Source organism: Barbus barbus (genome assembly GCF_936440315.1).
Source record: "Barbus barbus genome assembly, chromosome: 11".
NCBI classification, from domain to species: domain Eukaryota; kingdom Metazoa; phylum Chordata; class Actinopteri; order Cypriniformes; family Cyprinidae; genus Barbus; species Barbus barbus.
Genome location: NC_136739.1, coordinates 19,192,965 through 19,216,883, shown reverse-complemented (window position 1 = coordinate 19,216,883; position 23,919 = coordinate 19,192,965). Strand labels below are relative to the sequence as shown.

General features: G+C 37.1%; 1 protein-coding gene across 3 annotated transcripts; it reads left to right on the top strand.

Annotated features, from left to right (window-relative positions):
* The first annotated feature begins 675 nt into the window (after positions 1 to 675).
* LOC306876812 (rho guanine nucleotide exchange factor 7-like) lies at positions 676 to 22,301 on the top strand. 3 transcript variants are annotated; one of them, XM_079428225.1, is made up of 22 exons: positions 742 to 1,153; positions 5,094 to 5,177; positions 9,181 to 9,265; positions 9,498 to 9,646; positions 10,491 to 10,692; positions 10,798 to 10,877; positions 11,058 to 11,152; positions 11,394 to 11,489; positions 12,353 to 12,475; positions 12,559 to 12,697; positions 12,795 to 12,854; positions 12,983 to 13,129; positions 14,842 to 14,928; positions 15,084 to 15,162; positions 15,252 to 15,391; positions 17,696 to 17,917; positions 18,193 to 18,286; positions 18,369 to 18,458; positions 18,881 to 19,051; positions 20,673 to 20,772; positions 20,921 to 20,975; positions 21,084 to 22,300. In XM_079428225.1, exons 1-22 carry the CDS (start codon positions 989 to 991, stop codon positions 21,204 to 21,206), a joined length of 2,586 nt encoding a protein of 861 aa, XP_079284351.1. In that variant the 5' UTR covers positions 742 to 988; the 3' UTR covers positions 21,207 to 22,300. The 3 variants fall into 3 exon arrangements, with proteins under 3 accessions (XP_079284350.1, XP_079284351.1, XP_079284349.1); XM_079428224.1 differs by lacking the exon at positions 18,881 to 19,051 and having other exon boundaries at positions 676 to 1,153; positions 9,498 to 9,631; positions 21,084 to 22,301; XM_079428223.1 differs by lacking the exon at positions 18,881 to 19,051 and having other exon boundaries at positions 21,084 to 22,301.
* The last annotated feature ends 1,618 nt before the right edge of the window (positions 22,302 to 23,919 follow it).

The following is a 23,919-nucleotide window of genomic DNA, read 5'->3' as shown; positions in this document are numbered from 1 at the left end:
TTTTCTTTTTCTGGCTAGTCCTGGTTAGTTTTGAGCACTTCAGTTTGGAACGACCCTACAAAACGGCGGACATGATTGTTTTCACTCCGAAGTGCTCTTCGGAGGGCCATATATCCCGTTTGGAAAGCACCGAGAATGTTCAAGGCTGGGCAGTAGCCCCTCACTGCAGAGCAAACATCCAGGGGGCGGGGTTGGATCCACATCTAGGGGGTGGAGAATGGTAGGTTTAGGGATCAGGAGGTGGAGACGGGTAGGTTCAGGTATATGTAAGGTGGGAGGAGTTGGATCTAGATTCAACCACGCCCCCTGGATCTTGTGTTTTGCAGTGAGGACAATCTCGGGCTGGGGGTACTTCATGGAGATGTTCGCGAACCACTGTGAAAGGACGCCACCCTGCGGACCACATATGAACTATATTATTCTGATAAAAACAACAGTATCGTATAACCTGCCCAATAACGGGAGGGTTGAAGACTGCATATCGTATCCCCTATACTGTATATATCCATGCATTCACTCTCACAATGTACAGAAATACTTCACAACATCCTTTTATTAAAGTCGTTAACCAAATGCTCCTTGTCACTAATCTCTAAAAATAGATCTTGTAATAAATGTGCACTAGATCTTTCTGTTACGACACATTAGTCATGCAAAGAGCCCAGGTGAACCCATGCAGTCCACATGCAAAGCAGGATGCGAAGCCGACTGGTCACATATGCTGTGATGCCATCTGCCGGAAGATGCAGGTTTAGTGCGCTGACTGTATTCCAGTGAAAGGCGTTTGACAGCTTGTCGTACTAAAGGAAATGGGAGCGAAGCGATAGCATTACTCATCTCCATGGAGCGCCATATAATGCGCCATCCCTCAAACAACACGTTTTAGAGGAAAATGGTGCCCAGTTCAACGACTGGTTAGTAACAGACCGCCTAATTCTTTCCCCATTACAATCGGTATACTGAGAGCATCAACCTTTCTGGTGTGGCCATGAATCCGGCGGAACAAACGGTTACTTGGCTCATTACGCTCGGGGTTTTGGAATCACCAAAAAAGACCATTTCGGACCCCGATGGATTTCTGCAGTCTTCGCTAAAGGATGGGGTCGTCCTGTGCAGGTTGCTGGAGCGGCTGCGTCCAGGCACTACTGACAAAGTAAGCGCGCATCCTCCCTTTGGCGCACCGCGTTTCACTGTTCATTTTCCTGTAATCTTCACACTACACGCGCTTTGATATTTTTTATAACACAAGTGGCATATATAGTTTATATATAGGTCACAACAGATGTTTAATGAATGTAAACGCAGCCCTTGCAGCAGCAGCAGTTCTGTAGAGGCGTTCAGTGCGCGCTAGTGCTGCTGTTGCTCCAGGCAACAACATTGGCAGTCGTCGATTTTATTGTGAGATCTGTACCAAGCTAAATGTTGAATGCATTTGACTGTCATATTTAATAGAAAACCAGTAAAACATATATATTAACCATGTGAGATGTAAATGATAACCTACTTAGTATACGCTATGGAAACCTGAGGATAAGCGCGTGCAAATCGCATTACATGGCTGTGTATGAATAGCATTAATCTGTTAGGTATTATCAAGGTTAGCTATGAACCCTCGCTTATATTGCCTACACTGGAGATGGGCCGCCATAGACAGTAAATAGACAAAAGAGCAGATGCGCTCTCGTTTAAAGAAACAGTGTTTTTTTTTAATTCCCATAAGCCCCTGCTTCTGTCAAATGCAATGCAATGCAAACTGGAAAGGCATAACAAATGGCATTCATTTTCTTATCCCTATTAAATTGCACAGAAATAATCAGAATGCAATAACATTAAACCACACGATAACACAATTCATAGTATCAGAGCGAAAACAATATATTCCACTGAACAAGATACCTGAGGGTAAATGCAAATCTATGAGGCATAAAGATTTTAATATGCCTCTTAGAGGAAGCAGAATTCAAATTAGAAATGCATTTTTTTTTCTATAATTAAAACAGCACATGACCACTCAGGTATAATGATATCCAGCATGTTTTCTAAAGCAGTTAGTCTTTTCCATAAATAATGCATGGAGTCTGTCCTTCTTGGTTTGGTGTATACAGAGGGGGTGCATTTTAAGAAATCAGTCATATTCAGGGTCAGCTCTGACAATGACTAACAGTATATGATAGCAATAACCTCTTTTCAAGCTCCATCTGGTTTGCGTATCAAATTGAACACTCTCACTGTGAACATAACAATAGGATGTTTACAGCAGGTGTATATCCTGGCAAGAGAGCTATGTGGAAGTAAAAAAACAAAAATCTAAAGTTTGCATATTTAAAGTGGAAAAAGAAATAATAGTGCACTTGACATTTTTTTTAGACGGTGTGGGCAGAAGCATCATGTTTCTGTTGGTAGGCTACTGTCCACATGATAAGTCAGAGTGCAACAAAACTAACCTGTTATGCAACTGTCATTTAATGCAACATAAAAATAAATAAATAAATATTACTTGCATGACTCATGTCACTTCTTTTATTATCATCAGCACATAAACATCGATGTTTTGACCCACATATCTGTCAGTGTTTTTGACTATCAAAATCTGAAAATAAGCAATAATTGAACAAAACTATCATACGCACTTAATTCTTCTGGTACATGCTCTGTGCAATAATGAGAATAAGTCTGTTTGATACTTGCTTTCATGTATAAGGCAGATTTGTCTCCTGCAATGGGCAGTTACTGCCATTACTAGATTTGTCCATTTTGTATCTCTAAAAGAATAGAAAATATTTTAGAGAAAATATGAGGGTGTTCAGACGTATAAGGATCCTGACAATTCATTACAACATGTAAATATATGCTAGCTTCAACTGTAAGGCCCACTGACTTAAAATGAAGCATCCGTTTCCTAGCCACACAGTCTTAGGTATCATGTGCAGCTCCTAATACGATGACACTGCAAAGAAGGAAAGCTTTATTGACATTGCGATTTGATTTGCTGATACTTTCATTCTTGAACATCTCTCAGCAAATCAGATCGTAATGTATCTGGTTGCCATAACAATAACATAAAACCATCATTTTGCTTCATGCCGTCCAAGTTAGTGGAAGCATTTGAGGTTTGGCCTACATGTAGAATGACATTTTGCAGTTTTAGGTATTTATGTTAAAGAAATGTTCACCCTAAATGAAAATGTTGTAATCAATAACTCTCCCTCATGTCAAAACCCATAAAACATTTGTTCATTTTCAGAATGCAGATGAAGATATTTTTAATGAAACCTAAGACTTTCAGTAGACTTAGATTAAATCACTTGATTCACATGCATCTCTATTATAATGACTATGAAATTTTTAAACCATCAAAATTTTAGGTTGAATGGACTTTCAATAGTAGGACAGATACCTCTCAGGTTTCATACAAATATCTTAATTTGGGATTCAAAGACGAATGACAGACATATGGGTTTGGAACGACATGAGGGTGAGTAAGGGATGGCAGACTTTTCATTTTTGGTGAACTACCCCTTCTTAAATTGACATGATGAAATGTGTTTAACTGTACATCTAACTGCACATGTAAATGTTAAAATCTACAAAATATGTTTGTTATATGCAAATACTTTTGTTATTTGCATTCCATTCAATTGTTTTGTAGATACTATTATTCCTATGATTATTTCAGATAAGGATGAGTGGGTTGGCAGGCACCTTCCATTAAAAATGTACAAGGATTCATTTTATCCCAGTCTGATGATTTTGTAGTGAAAAAAGGAGAAATATATTGCCACACTGGCAGAACCCTCTGGAGAACCTCTAGGCACACGTCTCTGGGGAACCTACAAAATGGAGCAAACTGCAGTCCCTGAAAGAACTTAAAAAACTGTTACCCCCAGTAACCCCATTAAAAGGGAAAGACTTTGAGGCACTTGAAATATGTCTTTGAAGTTCATTATCAAGTACACATTAAGATATCCAAATTAGCTAGTTTAAAAGGTGCCTATAGTGATCCTCAGTGCCTATAGGTTTCAATCTGACAAGCTAAATGGTGACTCAACAATTTTTTTTTTACAGATATAAAATAATATATTGACTTAAATTCCTTCTGGTTTCACCCCAGACACATTTCAGTGCCAATCCACCACGTGTTTTCCTTTCTGTAGTGTATGTTGGTCAGTTCACAACACATTGTCAACATATGCCATATGCCTTTCATGCTGCAGTATACAAACAATTTAGTCACTGACATTGACGCTGGAGTTTTGTCTATTTCGAATGTGACGACCTGACATTTTCCTTTAAAAAACGCAATCACAGAGCGGCAAATTCACTGCCAGAACCCCAATTGTGATATATGTGACCGTGGACCACAAAACCAGTCTGTCGCTCAGGTATATTTGTAGCAACAGCCAACAATACATTGTATGGGTCAAAATTATCAATTTTTCTTTTATGCCAAAAATCATTAGGATATTAAGTACAGGTCATGTCCCGTTAAGATATTTAGTAAATCTCCAACCATAAAAAGCTTAATTTTTGATTAGTAATGTGCATTGCTAAAAACTTCATTTGGACAACTTTGGGGCGATTTTCTCAATATTTAGATTTTTTTGCACCCTCAGATTTCAGATTTTCAAATAGTTGTACCTCAGCCAAGTATTGTCCTATCCTAACAAACCACACATCAATGGAAAGCACATTTATTCAGCTTTCAGATGATGTTTAAATCTCAATTTCACAAAATGTACCCTTATGACAGGTTTTGTGGTCCAGGGTCACATATACAAATGCCTGCTGTGTGAATCAGAATGCACTCCCCTCATTTACCTCTCAAAATACCTGCTCTGACTGACGGACCCGTTTTAATTTCCCCCGCTAGAGCAGGGGTGTGTTGACCACGTCCCATTGTGTTCGGCGTCCATCTGCAAACGTCACTTCCTCCCGCTTCCAGCTGTCCATCTCCACGGTGCTGCAGATCTGTTTCGTGATGTGTGTGTGGATGTGGTGGTTGTAGTCAGGCAGGCAGTCAGCCCGTGGACTCTCATACAGGATACTCGAGCCAGGCTCTCACAGTTTTCAACTGCTCTTCCCGTTTCCCTCAGATCTACCAAGATCCCAAGAACGACAGCGAGTGCTTGAGCAACATCACGGAGTTTCTCAAGGGCTGCGCGGCGTTTCGCGTCGAGGTAAGTTGGTGTATTTATGGTCTACTGTATGTTGCTGCATTGGCGCCACAATGAAAACAATCAACAAAAGAGACATGCAGTAGACACAGGAGACGCAACTCTGTCTGGACCATGTGAGTGAGATCATGCCCTGCACATCGGTTCATTGTCACAGTCTGATGGGACAAAAGCTTGGTAATGTTTTGAAGACGTCGCTAGGGTTTATTTGATTGTGGTTGTAATTTTGTCAATAACATATCTGGATTTTGCTGCGCTACAGCATATAGGGCTGTGTCATCTATGAATAGCGTGTCTTTGTCCATTCATGTAAGTTACAGTTTAATTTGAGTCTGCATGAATTTGAAGCTCTGGTATAGATTCAAGCTTTGTTTTTGCTTGGTTAAGTTCAACAAAAGTGACTTTCATAATGTATTTCAACTTTTTGTTTTTAACTCCAAGTACCCCTAATATTATGATCATTTTGTAAGGCATGTCCTTCCAAAAATATAAAGGCAAATATATATTTTGATGCATACAGACATTTTGAGGTCTATACAGTATGGGAAAAATATTAAGCGTGATGTTACAGACATGTTGTTTGCTAAATTAAATGATTGGGTTTTATTTGTCAGTGCTATTGTAGGTTAAAACTAATTATAATATTAAGTTATACTTTAATATTGATTGTATTATAATGTAAATTATGTTAACTCTGTACAGTTTTCTTCTGTCCACTGTTAGACTTAATGGCCTAATAATTTCAAATTTCACAAATGTGGACAGAAAGATATACAAAAGGCTAGTGGGATTTTGATCTATGCACATTTATTAAGGAACAGATGGTTCAGGGTAATGCTAATATATTGTCAAGTGTATCTAGATGTGGGAAGTTGAGGCCCATGTCACATATGGAGCTCTTATAGCCGCGTAATGTTTGATGCGTTATCTAAACAAGTACTGACAATATCTTTTCTCAAGTTCAGTGGATATCATTACTCCATCTTTGAGATTAATGCTGTGCCTGGTGTGCATCTAAATCTGCTTCTACGCTGTGATCTCTAGAGGTGTTTGTTCTGCTGGAGATTGTGTTAATGAATTAACCTCAGGGTTTGTTCGCATTTGTATACTTTCCCACAATTCGCTTTGCTTTTTACCTCCTCTACATTGTGTGAGTTTAGGTTTGAGTTTTCTCATATGGAGCATTCTTGCTTTCGCGTTTGCTGTTGCACCTCTGTGACAGTAATTTGCTCCTTTCTGACCTGTTAAAAGGTATTCGTTTGACCTGGCAGTGCCCAAGGCTCCATTGGGGTTCAACGCTGTCATCACCAGCACCATCACAGTGTGCTAAATTTTGGAATAGAAATGAGCTGTTAGTAAACACTTATTTTTTAGTCTGATGTGTTAAAGAATACAGCTGTGAGCGCTTGTCACAGATATTGCAAGGACATGTTATTGTTGTCATGCCTCCAGCCTATGATTTGTATGCACATTCCCAAATGAAAAACCTCCCATATTTCCATTTCCATTTCATTTATTTAATCAGGGACAATGGACATTAATAACACAAACAATATGTAAGATGCACCAGATTTAGCCAACACTGGCTAATTTTCATCCGTAGTCCCTTTTGGCAGGTTGATGTTAAGGACAGGAAGAAAATATAAACAAAATATTAATACACCAAATTAAGAACAAGAAGAAAATTTGAGAGCAGAAAATAAAATAAACCAAGAATATTAAAACAAAATGACAGACTACCATACCATATCCATAAATCACTATAAATGATCACAATTTTGATGGGTCAATAGCCATATTTTCAGCTTTTTCGAGAAACCACAGTGTCCTGTTAAATGTTTTAATTCTTTCAGCTCCACTGGGAGTCTATTCCACTCATGTGTTCCTCTAAAAGCAAAAGATAATTGACCAAGGTAGTTCTTCTTAATGGCACATTACAATCACCACTAATATGTGTATATCTTCCTGTTATCGGATGTATGTAATCCTTAAAAACAGGCATATAGGTTATGTGATATAACTAGGCCTGATTGAAAGGCTTTTTTAATTGTCTGAGAGTTTGTTTTGTACTTTTTTGTATTAAAGTAAGACTCTTTGACCTCTTGGGATGAAAGCTTATCGCTTTGCTCCAAATTTGTGGTTTACAGGATTTCGCTAATCTGTGTCCAGTTCGCTCTGCCTTATGAGCAGCCTCTTCTGAAGCTCCTTCGCCATGAAGCACTGAGCTCATTCAGCTGTGATGATGTGATCTCAAGCTTAACTTCATGATGACATTTTTAGCTCTCCAGTCTGGCTGTAAATTTTGCTCGGACTCTGTCACACAACTCCCACTGTTGTTAATGTTTGATTTCACTCTAAATGGGATCACGCCACAATTAAATATTAATTAAATAATGCACAGCAATATCCAAATATATAATTCTTTAATCTAGTGAGTTATATGCAATAAATAAGAGAGATTTTAATTAATTCTTTGTTTGTGTTTGTTTGTCTTGGAATTTACTGGAAACAAACATGTGTGATGTGAAAGGAATATGTCCGCCTTCACATTATGACACACTTGAAACTGTAATGTATTATAAATATGATAAATATGAAGAAAGGCTCTTATTGTGTCATACACAATACTGCTCATAGGTTTGGTAGCATTTTTTTTTAAATGTTTTTCTGCTCCCTGAGACTGCATTTAAAAAAACAACAACTCAAAAATACAGTACAAACAGTAATATTGTGAAATATTATTACAATTCAAAATAAATGCTTTCTATTTTCACATATTTTCAAATATAATTCATTCATGTGATGGTGAATTTTCAGCAGCCATTACTCAGTGTCACATGATCCTTCAGAGATCTGTCTAATATACTGATTCTTATTGTTAGCTTATTACTACTATATTGATAACAATTGTGATGTTTTATATTTTTGTGGAAGCTGAGACACATTTTTTCAGGATAGATAAATAGAAAGTTCTGAAGAACAGCATTTATAAAAATTTATATACAAATTTGTATTTATATAAATATTTTGTAACATTTATAAATGTTGATAATGTAACTTTTAATCAATTTAATGGATGCTTACTAAATAAAAGTATTAGTTTTTTTTTTTTTTTCAGAGTTACTGACCCCAGACTTGTTTCTGATTACATTTAATTGACATAACATTTTTCATTGATTTATGGTGGTGAGAGAGCATAGAAGAACATTTATCATAAAACCTATGATGGATGTTCTTATATGTTAGCTGAAGAAGTAGGTCATTGTTTTAAAACAGACATATTCCTACAGTGATTTAGTAAATCACTGAAGGAGCAGTATTACTTTTAAAGTCAAAGCCCTCAAGATGATGCATTGTCCACTTATTCACATCCACACACACTTGTTATTGCTTCTCTCAGGGCATAAACTGTAATCAGAGCGGAAGCTGATATTTTCTCCTGAAGTTCTCATGCACACAGCCACTGATAGAAGTACACATAACTGTCCATCACTGGCAAAGATCAACATAGGACAGACCATATAGAGCTGAACAAATCCGATTTCTCACTTCATGAGCAAAGAGACATCAGTGACCTCTAACCACACCACCTGCTCAGAGGCCAAACGGCACACACACAAGAATGCTTGATGATTGCCTTCAATAGATGCTGTATGTGGACTCTTTTATCGTTCATAACAGGTCTGGATGACATATATGAAATATTCACAATATTCACAATTTTTGCTGGCAAGCAATATTGTGAATATGACAATGATATCACAAAGCGACTTTTATTTGTCCATTATGTTTTGGAAGACTAGATTAGTTTTGGGATCCTTCTCAAGAATTTTTCTTAATTATATGTTTTAATAAAAACATACGTTGGTAAATTTGGTATTTATGTTTACAACGGGTTTGATATATTGGTTAATAAAACTTCCTATATGGTTCTCTTACAGTTTTAACTGACATGTAGGTGGTCTAGATTAATGATGTTATATAATGTTTTTTTCTCTCTCTGTAGCCTTTTGAGGCCGGTGACCTGTTTCAGGGCCACAACTTCAGCAGAGTCCTCACTACATTGGTTGCCCTCAATAAAGTTACTGCTGGTAAGAATGATCCTATTTAGATTTTCATAATATAAATTGAGTCATTTTAAAAAACTTGATATAAAAAACCCCCAAAGAATCAAAACTGTAACTTTAAAGCCCCAAATTACAGTGTTATCAAAAGTTTCAAATGTGTTCAAAGTTGCTAATGTGCTCTTCTTATTATGTGTGACAGTGTTACAGATGTTCCCATTAGTTATTATTCTCCTCTGTGTTCTCTCTGTTGGTGTAGATATTGGCATAGGCAGCGACTCTGTATGTACCCGTCACTCTTCTGCCCACCGGATCAAGTCGTTTGAATCACTGGCCTCCCAGTCCTCACTGGGCCGATCTTCTAAATTGCTCCACAATCAGTTCCGCAGCCTTGTGAGTAAAACTGGGGTGAGAACACTTAACCAGCCACAGCGGATCTCAATCAAATATTCATTTACATGTGCTTTACAACTACATTAACAAAGTTAGGGGTCAATAAGATTATTAACATGTTTTGAAAGAAGTGTCTTATACTCACCAGGGCTGCAATTATTTGCTTAAAAATACAGGAAAAACAGTAATAATTGTAAAATATTATTACAATTTCAAATAGCATTTTCTATTGGAATATGTTTTAAAATGGAATTTATTCCTCTAATGAAAAGCTGAATTTTTAGCAGCCATTACCCCAGTCTTCAGAGTGACATGATCCTTCATAAATCATTCTGATATGTTGATTTAGTGCTCAAGAAACATTTCTTATTATTATCAATATTGAAAACACAGCAAAGCTGTTTTAAATGCTGCTTAATATTTTTCTGGACACATTTGATACTTTATTTTCAGGATTCTTTGAGTAGAAAGTCTGAAAGATCAGCATTTATTCAAAATAGAAATCTTTTGTAACATTATAAAAGTCTTTACTGTTGCTTTTGATCAATTTAATTCTTACTAATTTCTTGAAAAAATAATAATAATTACTGATCCCAAAATTTGAACAATAATATATAACATTTCTGTGTATGTGAAGAGCAGCTTGACACCCCAGTGCATAATTGTCATGTTGGTGTATTACAGTAGAAAAGCAAAGATGTCTTTCGTTTGATGTTTCTAAATAAAATTGTTGGCGTTGCGGTGACAGTGCTCATAGGTTTGATTAATTCATGTAAATGGGTCATTTTTGATTTTTGGTACTTGTTAGCACACTATAAGGCTGCATCATGTAAACATAAGTACTCTCTATCTCTCATAGGACATGACGGAGAACAGTATCGCTCAGTTAGTGGTTAAAGCTCGCTTCAACTTCCAGCAGACCAATGAGGACGAGCTTTCTTTCAGTAAGGGTGACATCATCAATGTTACTCGCACGGAAGAAGGGGGTTGGTGGGAAGGATCCCTCAATGGCAAGACAGGCTGGTTTCCAAGTAATTATGTCAGAGAGGTTAAAGGGTCTGGTAAGTGTCAGTTTGCTGTGGACTGTTATAAATATATTAAACATGGTCTTCTCTTGATCCACAGTGCACCATTAATAAAACTCTCTGTCTTTACATACAAACAAGTGTCCCCTAAATCTGGAACTCTTAAAAGCCCTCCCAAAGGTTTTGATACCACATCCATCAGTAAAACCTACTATAACCTGGTAAGCACATTTCCATCACTTACCCTTTTCAAGGCTCACCAGGTTGATTTGCTTAATTTTGGAGATTTTGTGCATAAATAGTAATCATACTCAACTGATTTGTGAATGAGCGCAGCTGATTTGTAATCATTGTGTTAAAAATATATTATCTAAAAATAGCTGTTGATTGTTTGTCTTCAGGTGCTACAGAACATTTTAGAAACTGAAACAGAGTATTCAAAGGAGCTCCAGAACCTTTTGACCAACTACCTGAGACCTCTACAGATGACAGAAAAGTAAAAAGCTTTGCTTTTCTCTTGAAGAAACACACAACCAATAAAAAAATAAGATAACATTTTAAAATTCATGTTTATTCTGTATTCTCTGACTTTGGCTTTTGGGTGTAATGTGTTAATTTAGTGTAATTAATTAAGAAAATAATGTGATTAAAAAAATGTAATCATGCCCCCTGAAGTTTTCTTATCATTTGCGTAAAATGTTTGAACACTGATTAACAGTTCTTATTGTTTCTCATAGACTGAGCCCCTCAGATGTAAGTGTCATTCTCGGGAACCTGGAGGAAATCAGCACTTTCCAGCAGACTCTGGTCCAGTCACTGGAGGACACTACCAAGTGAGTATTATGCTAACTGTGAGCAGCCGTGTGATTCCCGGCCCCTCTCTTAATAGCCTCTGAGTAATTTACGACAGGAGGGCCGAAGCACTTAGTGAAACTGAGACTCAATCAAATGTATCAAGTTTCGACTCTTAGATGATGAAAATAGACCTGGGCAGTAACCTGAGGTCCATTAAAAGGATTTGAATATCACTAGAGTTTTCTAATGTTTACACTGACCTCTATTGGTAATTCCTTCAATAAGTTTGGAAAATGCTAACTGAGTTTACCAGCAAAACTATTTATGAATTTATGCCTCTCAAAGAAAGTAAATTGAGCATATTAAAGTGAATTAATGTTATTTTTATTTTTTTTTGGTAGAAACTTTACACTTAAATATACATATATTCTGTCTAAGATCAAAGATAAAAATAATAAATGTATTAACTTTTAATATATTAAATTTAATATAGTATTATCTAATTTAATATATTAAAATTCATTTATTATAAATTGCATGATTCATTTTTTTAATGAATAGAAAGTTCATCAGCATGTATTTGAAATAGAAATCTTTTGTAACATTATAAATATATTTGCTGCTGCTTTTGATCAATTTAATGCATTCTTGCTGAATAAAAGTATTCATTTTTTTCTTCCAAAAAATCCTACTGACTCCAAACTTTTAAATGGTGGTTTATCTACAAAATAATTGGAGACTTTAAATTTAAGATGTTTGGGATTAATTAATTGCAGAATGTGTTGTTAATATTGGGAATATAGATTTATATCCTAGGTTCGGAAAAATCCTAAGCAGAATATTCGAAGAATATTAGTACAATATTTGTGTAATAATTCTCGTCAATGTTCTGTGATTTAAGGCTTCCAGAGCTACAGCAGAAAGTGGGAGGGTTCTTCCTGAATCTCATGCCCCAGATGAGGTCTCTTTATGTGTCTTATTGCTCCAACCACCCATTGGCAGTCAGTATTCTCACCGATCACAGGTACACCACCACACTGTGGCCTGATTTCACAGAGAGCCTCTACGATGATAACTGGTGATAACTTCTCATTTCTTTCCCTGCAGTGAGGAACTCGGGGAGTTCATGGAGGGGAGGGGTGCGTCAATACCAGGTATTCTCACGCTGACCTCTGGGCTCAGCAAACCCTTCATGAGACTTGACAAATATCCCACATTACTGAAGGAACTGGAGAGACACATGGAGGTAGGAGAGAGAGAGAGAGATTGAGTTTATGTGATTTCTGTTAAGATTTTAATGGTTGGTGGCATTTAAATGTGACACGGTCTTCTTCCCTCTTCAGGAGGGTCATCCAGACAGGACAGAAATTCAGAAATGTATGACGGCTTTCAAGAATCTCTCAGTGAGTGTTAACTGCCTAGTTAATGTTCTTAAGCAGACTGGCGTCCCGTGGCTTTGTTGCTGCAGTTAGGTGTGGATCATTCTGCTAGCAACCAGCCTTCTTAACATATTGTGTTGCCATGGTTACAGGCACAATGTCAGGAGGTGCGGAAGCGCAAGGAGCTTGAGCTTCAGATCCTGACTGAGACGATTCGCCTGTGGGAGGGGGAAGACATTAAGACCCTGGGTTCAGTGCTGTATATGAGCCAGGCCATGGTCCAGAACCACAGCTGTGAGGTGATCTGATGCACAGTCAGCATGAAATGAAAATTCACCCTTTTCTAAATGCATGTTATTAATCATATTGTGAAAGATTTATTCATGCAGGTTTTTATTTATATTTATTTTTTTGACAATGTTTGATAAAAATGTCATAAATCGCTCTTCCAGTGAAACATCTGACTTCTCTTTGGTCACATACAGTGCTATTCAAAAATAAGTTTTTTTTTAATGTTTTAAAAAAAAAAAAAGTTTCTTATGCTCATCAAGGCTGCATTTATTTGATCAAAAATACAGAAAAATACTGTAATTTTGTTAAATATTATTGCAACTTAAAGTAACAGTTTTCTATTTGAATATACTTTACAAAATAATTTACTCCTGTGAAGGAAAGCTACATTTTCAGAATCATTACTCCAGTCTTTTGTGTCACATGATCCTTCAGAAATGATTCTAATATGCTGATTTATAACCAGTGTTGGAAACTTGTGCTGCTTAATATTTTTTGGGACCTGTGATACTTTTTTCCAGGATTCTTTGATAAATAAGGAGTAATGGCTGCTGAAAATTCAGCGCTGCGTCACAGAAATAAATGATATTTTAAAGTATATTAAAATAGGAAACCAATATTAGAAATTGCAATAATATTTCACAATATTACTGTTTTTCTTTTCTTCCCCCGGTATTTTGCTCAAATAAATGCAACCTTGATGAGCATAAGGGACTACATTAAAGTGTTAGTTCACCCCAAAAATAAAATTCTGTCATTAATTACTCACCCTCATGTCGTTTCAAACCCATAAGACCTTCATTCATCTTCGGAACACAAATTAAGATACTTTTGATGAAATCCAAGAGCTTTCTGACTTACTATGTTTGCATTTTCTGTCTATGCAGGGTCAAAAAGCTCTCAGATTTCATCAGAAATATCTTAATTTGTGTTAATTTGTGAAGTTTTACGGGATTGTAACGACATGAGGGTGAGTAATTAATGACAGAATTTAAATTTTAGGGTGAACTATCCTTTTAAAAACATTAAAATCTTACTGATCCCAAACTTTTGAACGGCAGTGTATGCGGGACTTCTCAAAATACTTAGTCTTCTTAAATTCCGCCCCTTTCTTGCAATCATCCGCAAACACGCATTCAGATCTTCCTTCATCGAACAACCAATGGATAAACTCTGCCCTGCATTTTCTTTTTTGACAATCTGTTTTACTGAGATGTACATCAAAATATAGAAGAAAATATCTGTTGCTGCTTCTGTTTTATTGTGAATTTAACTATTAAAGTGGCTTCTGGGCTCTTCTATTAAATCTAAAAAATAAAAAAATTGCAAAACCCTCTGAAAAAATGTTTGTTTGCAATCACAAACCGTTCTGATTGAAAAATAATAATAATGTTGATGCAACCACAACTATCAGTTGTGTTCAGGTAGCCTTGTATAATTACTGTTATTAATAAGGTTAGAGTAAGTAGTGATGTGCTTGTGCAGTGGGTTTTTATGGCTCAGAATTCCGTATGAATCAATCATGTTTCATTTTCTGGATACAAATTTTATTAAATAAAAGTCGTGGAAACATGTTATTTACAGCACAAGTGCATTACAAGTAAATAGACCTGTTGCTGATTCATATTGACAAAAATGCCAATAGTTTTTCCTCTGTGATTTATAGTCCTACAGTTATAATGGCTGTGTGGTATTACAGTTTTTTTTTGTTTTTTTTTAGGATAAGCATGAACGTTACCTTCTGCTGTTTCCTCATGTTTTGCTCATCCTGTCTGCCAGTCCAAGGATGAGTGGCTTCATCTACCAGGTCAGAAACCAGCTGCTGTCAGAAATGATTAGTACACAGCCAAATAATTCTCACTATCCTCGCTCCACCACCCCTAAAATCCACTCAAACCACAGCTTTTCAAACATTAAAATGGCACTTGCACAAAGAGAAAACGTCTGCTTTGTTTCTCTCAGGGCAAGCTGCCTTTGAGCGGGATGACGGTGACCCTATTAGAAGACTGTGAAAGTCATAAAAATACTTTTGAACTCTCAGGTAAGGACAAACTGACAGATCTGTTGTGTTCAGGAGGACACAGTCAAGTGTTTTTGATCATTCTTAGTCATTCATTGACTCATCAACAGGAAGCATGTTTGAGAGACTTCAGGTGATCTGCTATAACAAACAGGATCTGCAAGACTGGCTCGAGCATCTGAACCGACAGATCAAGCAAACCACCATGGCGGCTCCCAGCATGAAACCCCTCACTGTTCCCTGCCACACAGTGAGTCACCTGTTTAACATCACATCTTAGAAAACCACACAGATAGAATTTAAAGGGATAGTTCACCCAAAAATGAAAATTACCCCATGCTTTACTCACAATCTGAGTTATATTAAAAAATGTCCTGGCTCTTCCAAGCTTTATAATGGCAGTGAATGGGTTTTGACATTTTATAGTCCAATAGAAGTCCAACAAAGCGCATTCACCCATCATAAAAAAGTGCTCCTCACGGCTCCTGGGGGTTAATAAAGGCCTTCTGAAGTGAATCGATGCTTTTTTTTGTAAGAAAAATATCCATACAGTGGGGAAAAAAATTATTTGATCCCCTGCTGATTTTGTGGGAGCTTAAGGTTCGAGTTGCCAAACGTCAGCCTCGAAACCTTAATCACTTGGAGAGGATCTGCAAAGAGGAGTGGGACAAAATCCCTCCTGAGATTTGTGCAAACCTGGTGGCCAGCTACAAGAAACGTCTGACCTCTGTGATTGCCAACAATAATAATAATTATAATAATTCATTACATTTATATAGCGCTTTTCTGGGTACTCAAAGTGCTTTGCATGAAAGGGGGGAATCTCCTCAACCACCAACAATGTGCAGCATCCACCTGGATGATGCAACGGCAGCCATATTGCGCCAGAACACCCACCACACACCAGCTTACTGATGGAGAGGAGACAGAGTAATGAAGCCAATCAGTGTATGGGGATGATTAGGAGGCCATGATGGTCAGAGGCCAATGGCATAATTTGGCCATTGGATTTTGAATGACCACAGAGAGTCAGGACCTCAGTTTAACGTCTCATCCGAAGGACGGTGCTTTGTACAGTATAGTGTCCCCATCACTACACTGGGGCGTTAGGACCCACACAGACTGCAGGGTTAGTACCCCCTGCTGGCCTCACTAACACCTCTTCCAGCAGCAACCTAGTTTTTCCCAGGAGGTCTCCCATCCAGGTGCTGACCAGGCTCAACCCTGCTTAGCTTCAGTGGGCAACCAGTCTTGGGCTGCAGGGCGATATGGCTGCTGGCTTGGGTTTTGCCACCAAGTACTAAGTCATGTTTTGCGAAGGGGTAAAATACTTATTTGACTCATTAAAATGCACATCAATTTATAACTTTTTTGAAATGCGTTTTTCTGGATTTTTTTGTTGTTATTCTGTCTCTCTCTGTTCAAATAAACCTTCCATTAAAATTATAGACCGATCATTTCTTTGTCAGTGGGCAAACGTACAAAATCAGCAGGGGATCAAATATTTTTTCCCCACTGTATAAACAACTTTAGAAACTGTAATCTCTAGCTTCCACTAACTGTCTTATGCACGCTCCAGCGGATCACGTAGGATGTAAGCGTTGCATAAGGTCCGGTGAGAAGTAATGAATGTGGAAGCGCAGTGGAGAGAGCAAAACAAGGAATGTTTGCTTCCTTTGCTCCTGTAAACAATATTCTCGCGAGACTAGAATATTCTCACCGGAGTTTACGCTATGCCAATGTCGTCTGCTGGAACGCCACTCTCTCAAGAACGCATGTACAGCAGGTAGCGGAAGCTAGAGATTACGATTTATAAAGTTTTAAATATGGATATTTTTTTCTTATAAAAACGCATCGATTTGCTTCTGGAGGCCTTTATTAACAACCCTGACCTGTGTGGAGCACTTTTTATGATGAATGAATGTACTTTATTGGACTTTTATTGGACTGTTGAATATCAATGCCCATTCGCTGCCATTATAAAACTTGGAAGAGTCAGGACATTTTTTAATATAGCTTAATATAATTCGTCTGAAAGAAGAAGGTCAAATACACCTAGGATGGCTTGAGGGTGAGTAAATCATGGGGTAATTTAAATTTTTGGGTGAACTATCCTTTTAAATATTGATAAATATAATGTTTTAAAAAAATTTTTTATCTGTCTGTATTTAATACTTTCATAGCCACTATATACTGTCTGTCTGTCTGTCTATCTGTCTGTCTATCTATCTATCTATCTATCTATCTATCTATCTATCTATCTATCTATCTATCTATCTATCTATCTATCTATCTATCTATCTATCTATCTATCTATCTATCTATCTATCTATCTATCTATCTATCTTTATTTATTTTACGCTTTATAGGTGCACAAAGAGCTTTGCAAAAAAGTAAAAACACACATTTGTAAACACAGACATAAAGAACTTTACAAAATATCTTTGTGTAATAGAAAACACTAAATTAATTGATTAATTAATTTATTTAGGGTTTAAGTTTTGCCTGTCCATTATCTTCAACTTAAAGGTTAAGTTCATTTTTACCCCTCCAGCTCCCATCTCACCCTCTAACGCCGTCCAGACATGCAGAAAGCCGGGGCCTGACAGTTGCTCCTGCCTACCACACCTTACCACACCCCTCCTCTCATGGGGCCCCTCACAGCACCATGATGTGGGGCCCCCTGGAGCCCCCCAAAACCCAGAAGCCTTGGAGTCTGAGCTGCTTGCGTCCAGCACCCCCACTCAGGCCCTCAGCTGCTCTCTGCTATAAAGAGGTATTCTGGGCTCAAATTAAAGAAAATTATGCAGCATGCTGGACTTCCACATAACATATTGTAAAAAATGTTAAATGTAGTATAACATAATACAAACATCGCAATTGTTGATTATTTCCCTTGATATTGTGGTCGCTATTATTTTGATATGTCAACACTAATTAACACAACTCTTTAACTAAGTAACATCATACACTCTCTCATGGCTCTGTAATCTCAGTTTTACCAATTTCTGTGTCCCTTTTCTATTATTTCTGTTCCTTCTCTTCTTCCAGGACCTCAGTAAAAGCCCCAAAACTATGAAAAAGCTGCTGCCCAAGAGGAAGCCAGAGAGGAAGCCGTCTGACGAGGAGTTTGCACTGAGGAAGAGTAAGTCAGCTGGTTTAAATTGTTACTGATATTGAGAGTTTGTGAAAGATCGTGCGTCTGATGTAACCTCTGACCTGCGCAGGTACTGTAGCTTTGGAGGAAGATGCTCAGATCCTGAAAGTGATCGAGGCCTACTGCACGAGTGCCAAAACCAGACAGACTCTGAACTCAAGTAAGTCTCGTACGCGGGCCTGTTCACCTCTGTCTCGTTTCCTCTAGTCTAAGACATTCCTCATTCATACCTACTTTTCTGTGTGTAACATAGAAATAAACTAAAGCCTGTTGATCTTAACAAGATAATTCTGGGATCTCTTATAACAATATCCTCTCTCTCTTTTCCTCATCATACTTAATGTTCATTTATTTTTCATAACCCCCTCCTCCCCATATTTTGATTTTGACATCTTCACACATAATTTTTTATTTAATCATTTATTTATAAAACTCATTTACTCTCTTGGGGTATAATTGGTTCTCCCATCTGTGTGGTTGCACAATCCACATCCATTCTTTTCATTTGCAATTCTCCCTCCGTCCCTTCATTCATATGATTTAATCCCCCTCTCATCATCGGCGAACGGACGGCCTCTTCAGCATGGCAAGGCACTGATCTCATGCATAACCACGTTTTGGATCAATCCAGTGTGGACTCTCTGGGCCGCCGTAGCAGCATCTCAAGGCCCGAGGCCACCTCGGACCTCTCAGAGGACTCTGACTATGACAGTATATGGACGGCCCACAGTTACAGGATGGGCTCTGTTTCCCGTAAGAGCTCCTACATCTCCCACCAAAATTAAACTCCCCCTCACTCCTCTTATTTCAAGTGACTTTTTATATTTATTTGAAACTATTTATTTATTTAATGATCTGTCACTGTAATGCCTATTTATTTTATTCATTTTTATTTATTTATTTTTTAGTGTTGTATTAATCACACCTCATCGTTATTTTCTGCATATATATATGCACTTTCCCGAAGCAGTTCCCTGTTGCCTTGACATCTTAACTCCCCCTAAAACCACCAACCTCACTTAACTGAGTTTTTCTTTTATTTGTTTGCCTCGCATTTGGTATTTATTTAAGTGTCCTTTAAAAATGATGTTTTAATTCCCTCGTTCCTGGATGTGTTTAATTATTAATGCTGTTGAAGGTATGATGCACTCCGAAGGCAACAAGGACAGGTTCTGCTGTAAACGAAAAAAGATGCTAAAATCTCTTAATGTTTCTGTAAATACTAGAGTATTGTCATTCATCTGAAATGTGTGGTATTAACTTGGACTTTGTTTACTGAATGTGAACATTAGATGAAATGAAATGAGAAGTTGGGTCTTTTACCAGAGAGCTTCATGAATGAGAGGAATTCATAACTATGGTTCTCAGATGGCACCAGGGACAGTATTACTGGGGACGTTTTGTTCATACTTATGTGATATAAATGTATTTATTTTCAATTTGTAAATGTATTTTGAATGATTTTGGACTTTTTGTATGCTTGTATCTATCATGTAAGTTTATAGTGGTGTCTATGGTTAAAAACGTATGGAAGTTTACAAAAAATGTTGAATTAAATGTTGGTTTAAATTCTATTAGAATCCATTCAAATCAGGTGCGTGGATGGTAATAGTCAAGAGTTCTTCACTGTTCATTCCAGACTCTGTCAACGCCTCAGTGTTTGATGCTTTTCCTCTTTTATGTATGACGTGTTTATGAGACAAACAAGAAAATCGACTTGCCAATTATTTCAGTAATGACAAAGAGTATAATTCCTCATGTTATGTGATTTCTTGTGACCAAGTTCTATTCTGTGGTTAAAAAAAGAACAAGAAAATATGAATTTACTACCTTTTTGTCGGTCGTATCATTCATTCAGATATTCTTAAAACCGTTCAACAGAGATAATTCAGTGATGTTTACGTGGTTTGAAATTAAGACATTGTGTTTGTTATATATATATGCAGAGTCAAATATATGACAAAATACCACAAACATTGTAATACACATTTTGAATAAATCTTGGGTTGTTTTGTACAGTATGTTTATTTTTTCAAAAATTGATCTTTTATAACAAAAAGCTTGGTTTTTGTTTGATTTGGGGGCTTTTTTGTATAAATGTACTGCTTATTTTCAATGAATGGATTTTGTTTTGTGGTTAGTTTTACCGGCCTTCAGGAAACCCTTGATTCTCTGGTTTTTGAATGCTTTTAGTTTTCTTGGATGATTCCTCTCTGCATGACTAACTCCTGTCTCACTCACGCACAGTCCTGTGTAAGTTTGATCCAGTCCAAACCATTTTCTGAGGCACAGTGGTCCTGTACTGACCTAATCAATTAATCCAATTTAACTGAACCTCCTGAAATCAATCTGCGGGGCTTCTCTTTTGAAACAGGACAGTGGAAAGATGCCTGTCCAGCACTGATAGTTCCTGGGGAGGAGAAGTTCAGTGTAGACGAGTTGAAGAGTAATGGTCAGACTCTTCCAGAGGAGAAGTAAGACCACATATTTGTCCATTCCCAGAACAGGGTTTATAATGGGAATAAAAAGAGGGATGTTTGTCAAGAGAACACAAAATGAATAGGGCTACAATATGGATTAAAAACATATTTACTGACATATTTGATATTCAATGTTTCCTAGGAGCCTTGTGGATGTTGTTTATGCTCTGAGAGATGAGGTACAAGAACTTAAACAGGTGAGTGTCTGTGAGGGTCGGAGGAGGTTTTTCCTAATATTTAAATACATAGAAATCTATATTTAATATTTCCCATTTCCCGCTTACATGATCTTACCATTCTAACAGGACTATAAAAAAATGAAGAAATCCCTGGAGGAAGAACAGAGAGCCCGGAAAGATCTGGAGAGGATAGTTAGAAAAATGTTAAAGAATATAAACGATCCTTCTTGGGATGAGACCAATTTATGATAACAATGTTTCCCCTTACTAGTTTTCGTTCTTTTACATTAATGGTTAAAATGACATTGAAGTTCATCCAGAACGTTCAAATTATCATATGTTTTCTTACATTGAAACCACTTTTGATGTTTGCGGGTATGAGTCTGTAGTAACACAAAGCTACATATTTGACCTTATGTGGCTCATTCTGGTGTTCAAACTCTAAAAGATGGTCTTTTAGTGCATCTACACCAAGCAGATTTTTATTTTCATTTTTTATTTGGCTCGTGAAATTCTGAAGAAATTTAAAACCACTAGTTTCTAGCTGAACAATCATGCATGCTTGAAGTCGTAGCTAAATCTGGTTGGGTAGCATGAGTGTAACCTGTGAATTTCCCTGACAAGTTCGTCTTTCACCAGATGTTAAGGTGTTGAGAGAGACAATACCTCAGTCTACACATCCCACTAATGTTTGGGATTTTGAGTGTTCTGTTTTTCTATATTACCTTTGTCATTACAAAGGTTCAAGAGATCATCATATTTTACTGTTAAGTTTAATTTTTAAATACATTTTATTCAGATGCTCTCTGATTTAAGATGTTGAATCTGTGAATAGTTCCATGATGTGGTACAGATAACTTTTTCATTCCATTTATCGTTTACAAATGACTCAAATGTTGATACTTAATCACTGAATCAACAGAGTGAGTGTGTACAAGCATAGCAAATGTCACGCTAAATGTTGAATGTGGGACATGACGCTTATGCTTATATGTCGGTATGTTCAGTACATGTTTTAGGTGCCATTGTAACTCAAGCTGTGACAGAAGTTCAATATTATGATTCCCAGGATTTTTTGTTTTTTAATTATGCAAGATATGTCTGTGTACATTTCAGTGTCACTTACTTAGTGAGACCAAAACAAAAGCCAAACTCTTATTTATGGACTTTATTGTCTGTGACTTATTACTGTACTTGACATTTATTCCTATAGCCCTTACGCAACACTAATAGAATAGCCTCATCAGAATTCATGTTGGATATTTATTTAGCGTTCTTTACCTCGGCTCCATGTTACTGTAAATTAATTCTGTAAATAAAGACAGTTGTTTATTTGCTTCTCTACTTCGTTGGCATTAGTTGGGCTTTAAAATTACGTCATAATACACTTTTTAAATATATTTTTTATGTTTTTGAAAGAAGTCTATTATGCTCAGCAAGGATGCATTTATTTGTTTTAATCAGTGAAATCGTTTAATTATAATATTGTGAAATAATATAACATTTTTAACTAAATCTTCTCGTTTAATGTACTTTTAAATTTTATTAGGATTTTAATAGTTTTTTTTCTAGTGATGGCAAAGCTGAATTTTCAGCAGCCATTACTCCAGTCTTCACATTTTCCTGTAGAAATAATTTGAATATTCAGTTTTGCTGCTCAAGAAAAAATAATTTTTATTGGCAATGTCAAAAACAGTTGCTACTTAATATTTCAGTTTTCTGTGATGAATAGAAAGTTCAAAAAGTGTCTTTACTGTTAATGTTTTGATCGATTTAATGCGTCCTCGCATTTATTTTTAATTTATACTTCACTATAATTATAACTGTAGGCATTTTTTCCACTGAGAAAACCTTGAGCCTCCAACTCTAACCTCTGATGTTTACCACATGAGCAATGTGATAACGCATCTTGCAGATGTATTAACAGTGTGTGAATGAACAGACGTGTGGGGTGAGTTTAAGCTTTAAGTTTCTGTACTATGTCAAGGGGAAGGGCACAATGACAAGGGTGACTTTATGCCCTTGTCTTTCGTCTGCACACAACAGTTCTGGGTGAAGGTTGTGCATGCGCCAGGCTCTATTACAGTGACAAGGCAATCTAGTCCCTTTGTGGGCGATGATTCTACTTCATTGATTTACAATGGAAAGGATATAATTTTGCTGGTGTTGGCAAAAAGCTCAAATGTCAGGCTTTTCAGAATGCCAGCATTGCCTTGTTCACAGATGAATAAGGAGAAAGTCACCTTTTGTCTCCTGTTAAATATTCCTGCATAAATACAAAGGAGCATAATGCCCTCCTGATAAAAGGAAGCCCTGATTTATCCTTTAGTGTAGATAAAACCTGCAGATAAATGCCAGGTTGGCCTTTTCATTTTTGTTCTTTGTGGTTCGCTTCCCTTTTTTACAGCATATCGAGTTTGGAAGATGGGTGTCGCTTTTAGCAACGCTTTGGTTTTGTGGAAAGGACACATCTAGCGCTACCTTACCATCATAATATATCACAATTTGTTACTGAAGATGCCTCAGACCTTCATTATTGACATTCATGTCGGTCTGAAGCCCAACAGTTGTGCAGTTTAACGTTACTGTTAAAAAGTTTAACTCTCTGTCTCAGGTACTAACAGCCTCTTCACAGTAACGGCTAAAGCACACAACCTGTCGTTGAAATGCAAAAGGGATGGCAGGACTCTGTGGACATGGAATCAATTAGCTTTTGACCAGTCTATACACCCACACACACACAGTCGCTTGTCTAAGACGCTGTCTTTCCCTTTCTTTCTCTCCTTTGGTCTATTCAGTAGCCTGCGATCATTTAGATTTGACATGCATTGTGGCTGAGCTGGTCTCTCTCTCTCTCCCTCTTTTTCTACTGTCTGTCATTAATTTCCAGGCTTTACAATTTGCCAAAAAAAAGAAAGAAAAGCGTGAGTGGTGGAAGGATAAGAGCTCAGTGTCCTTTTGG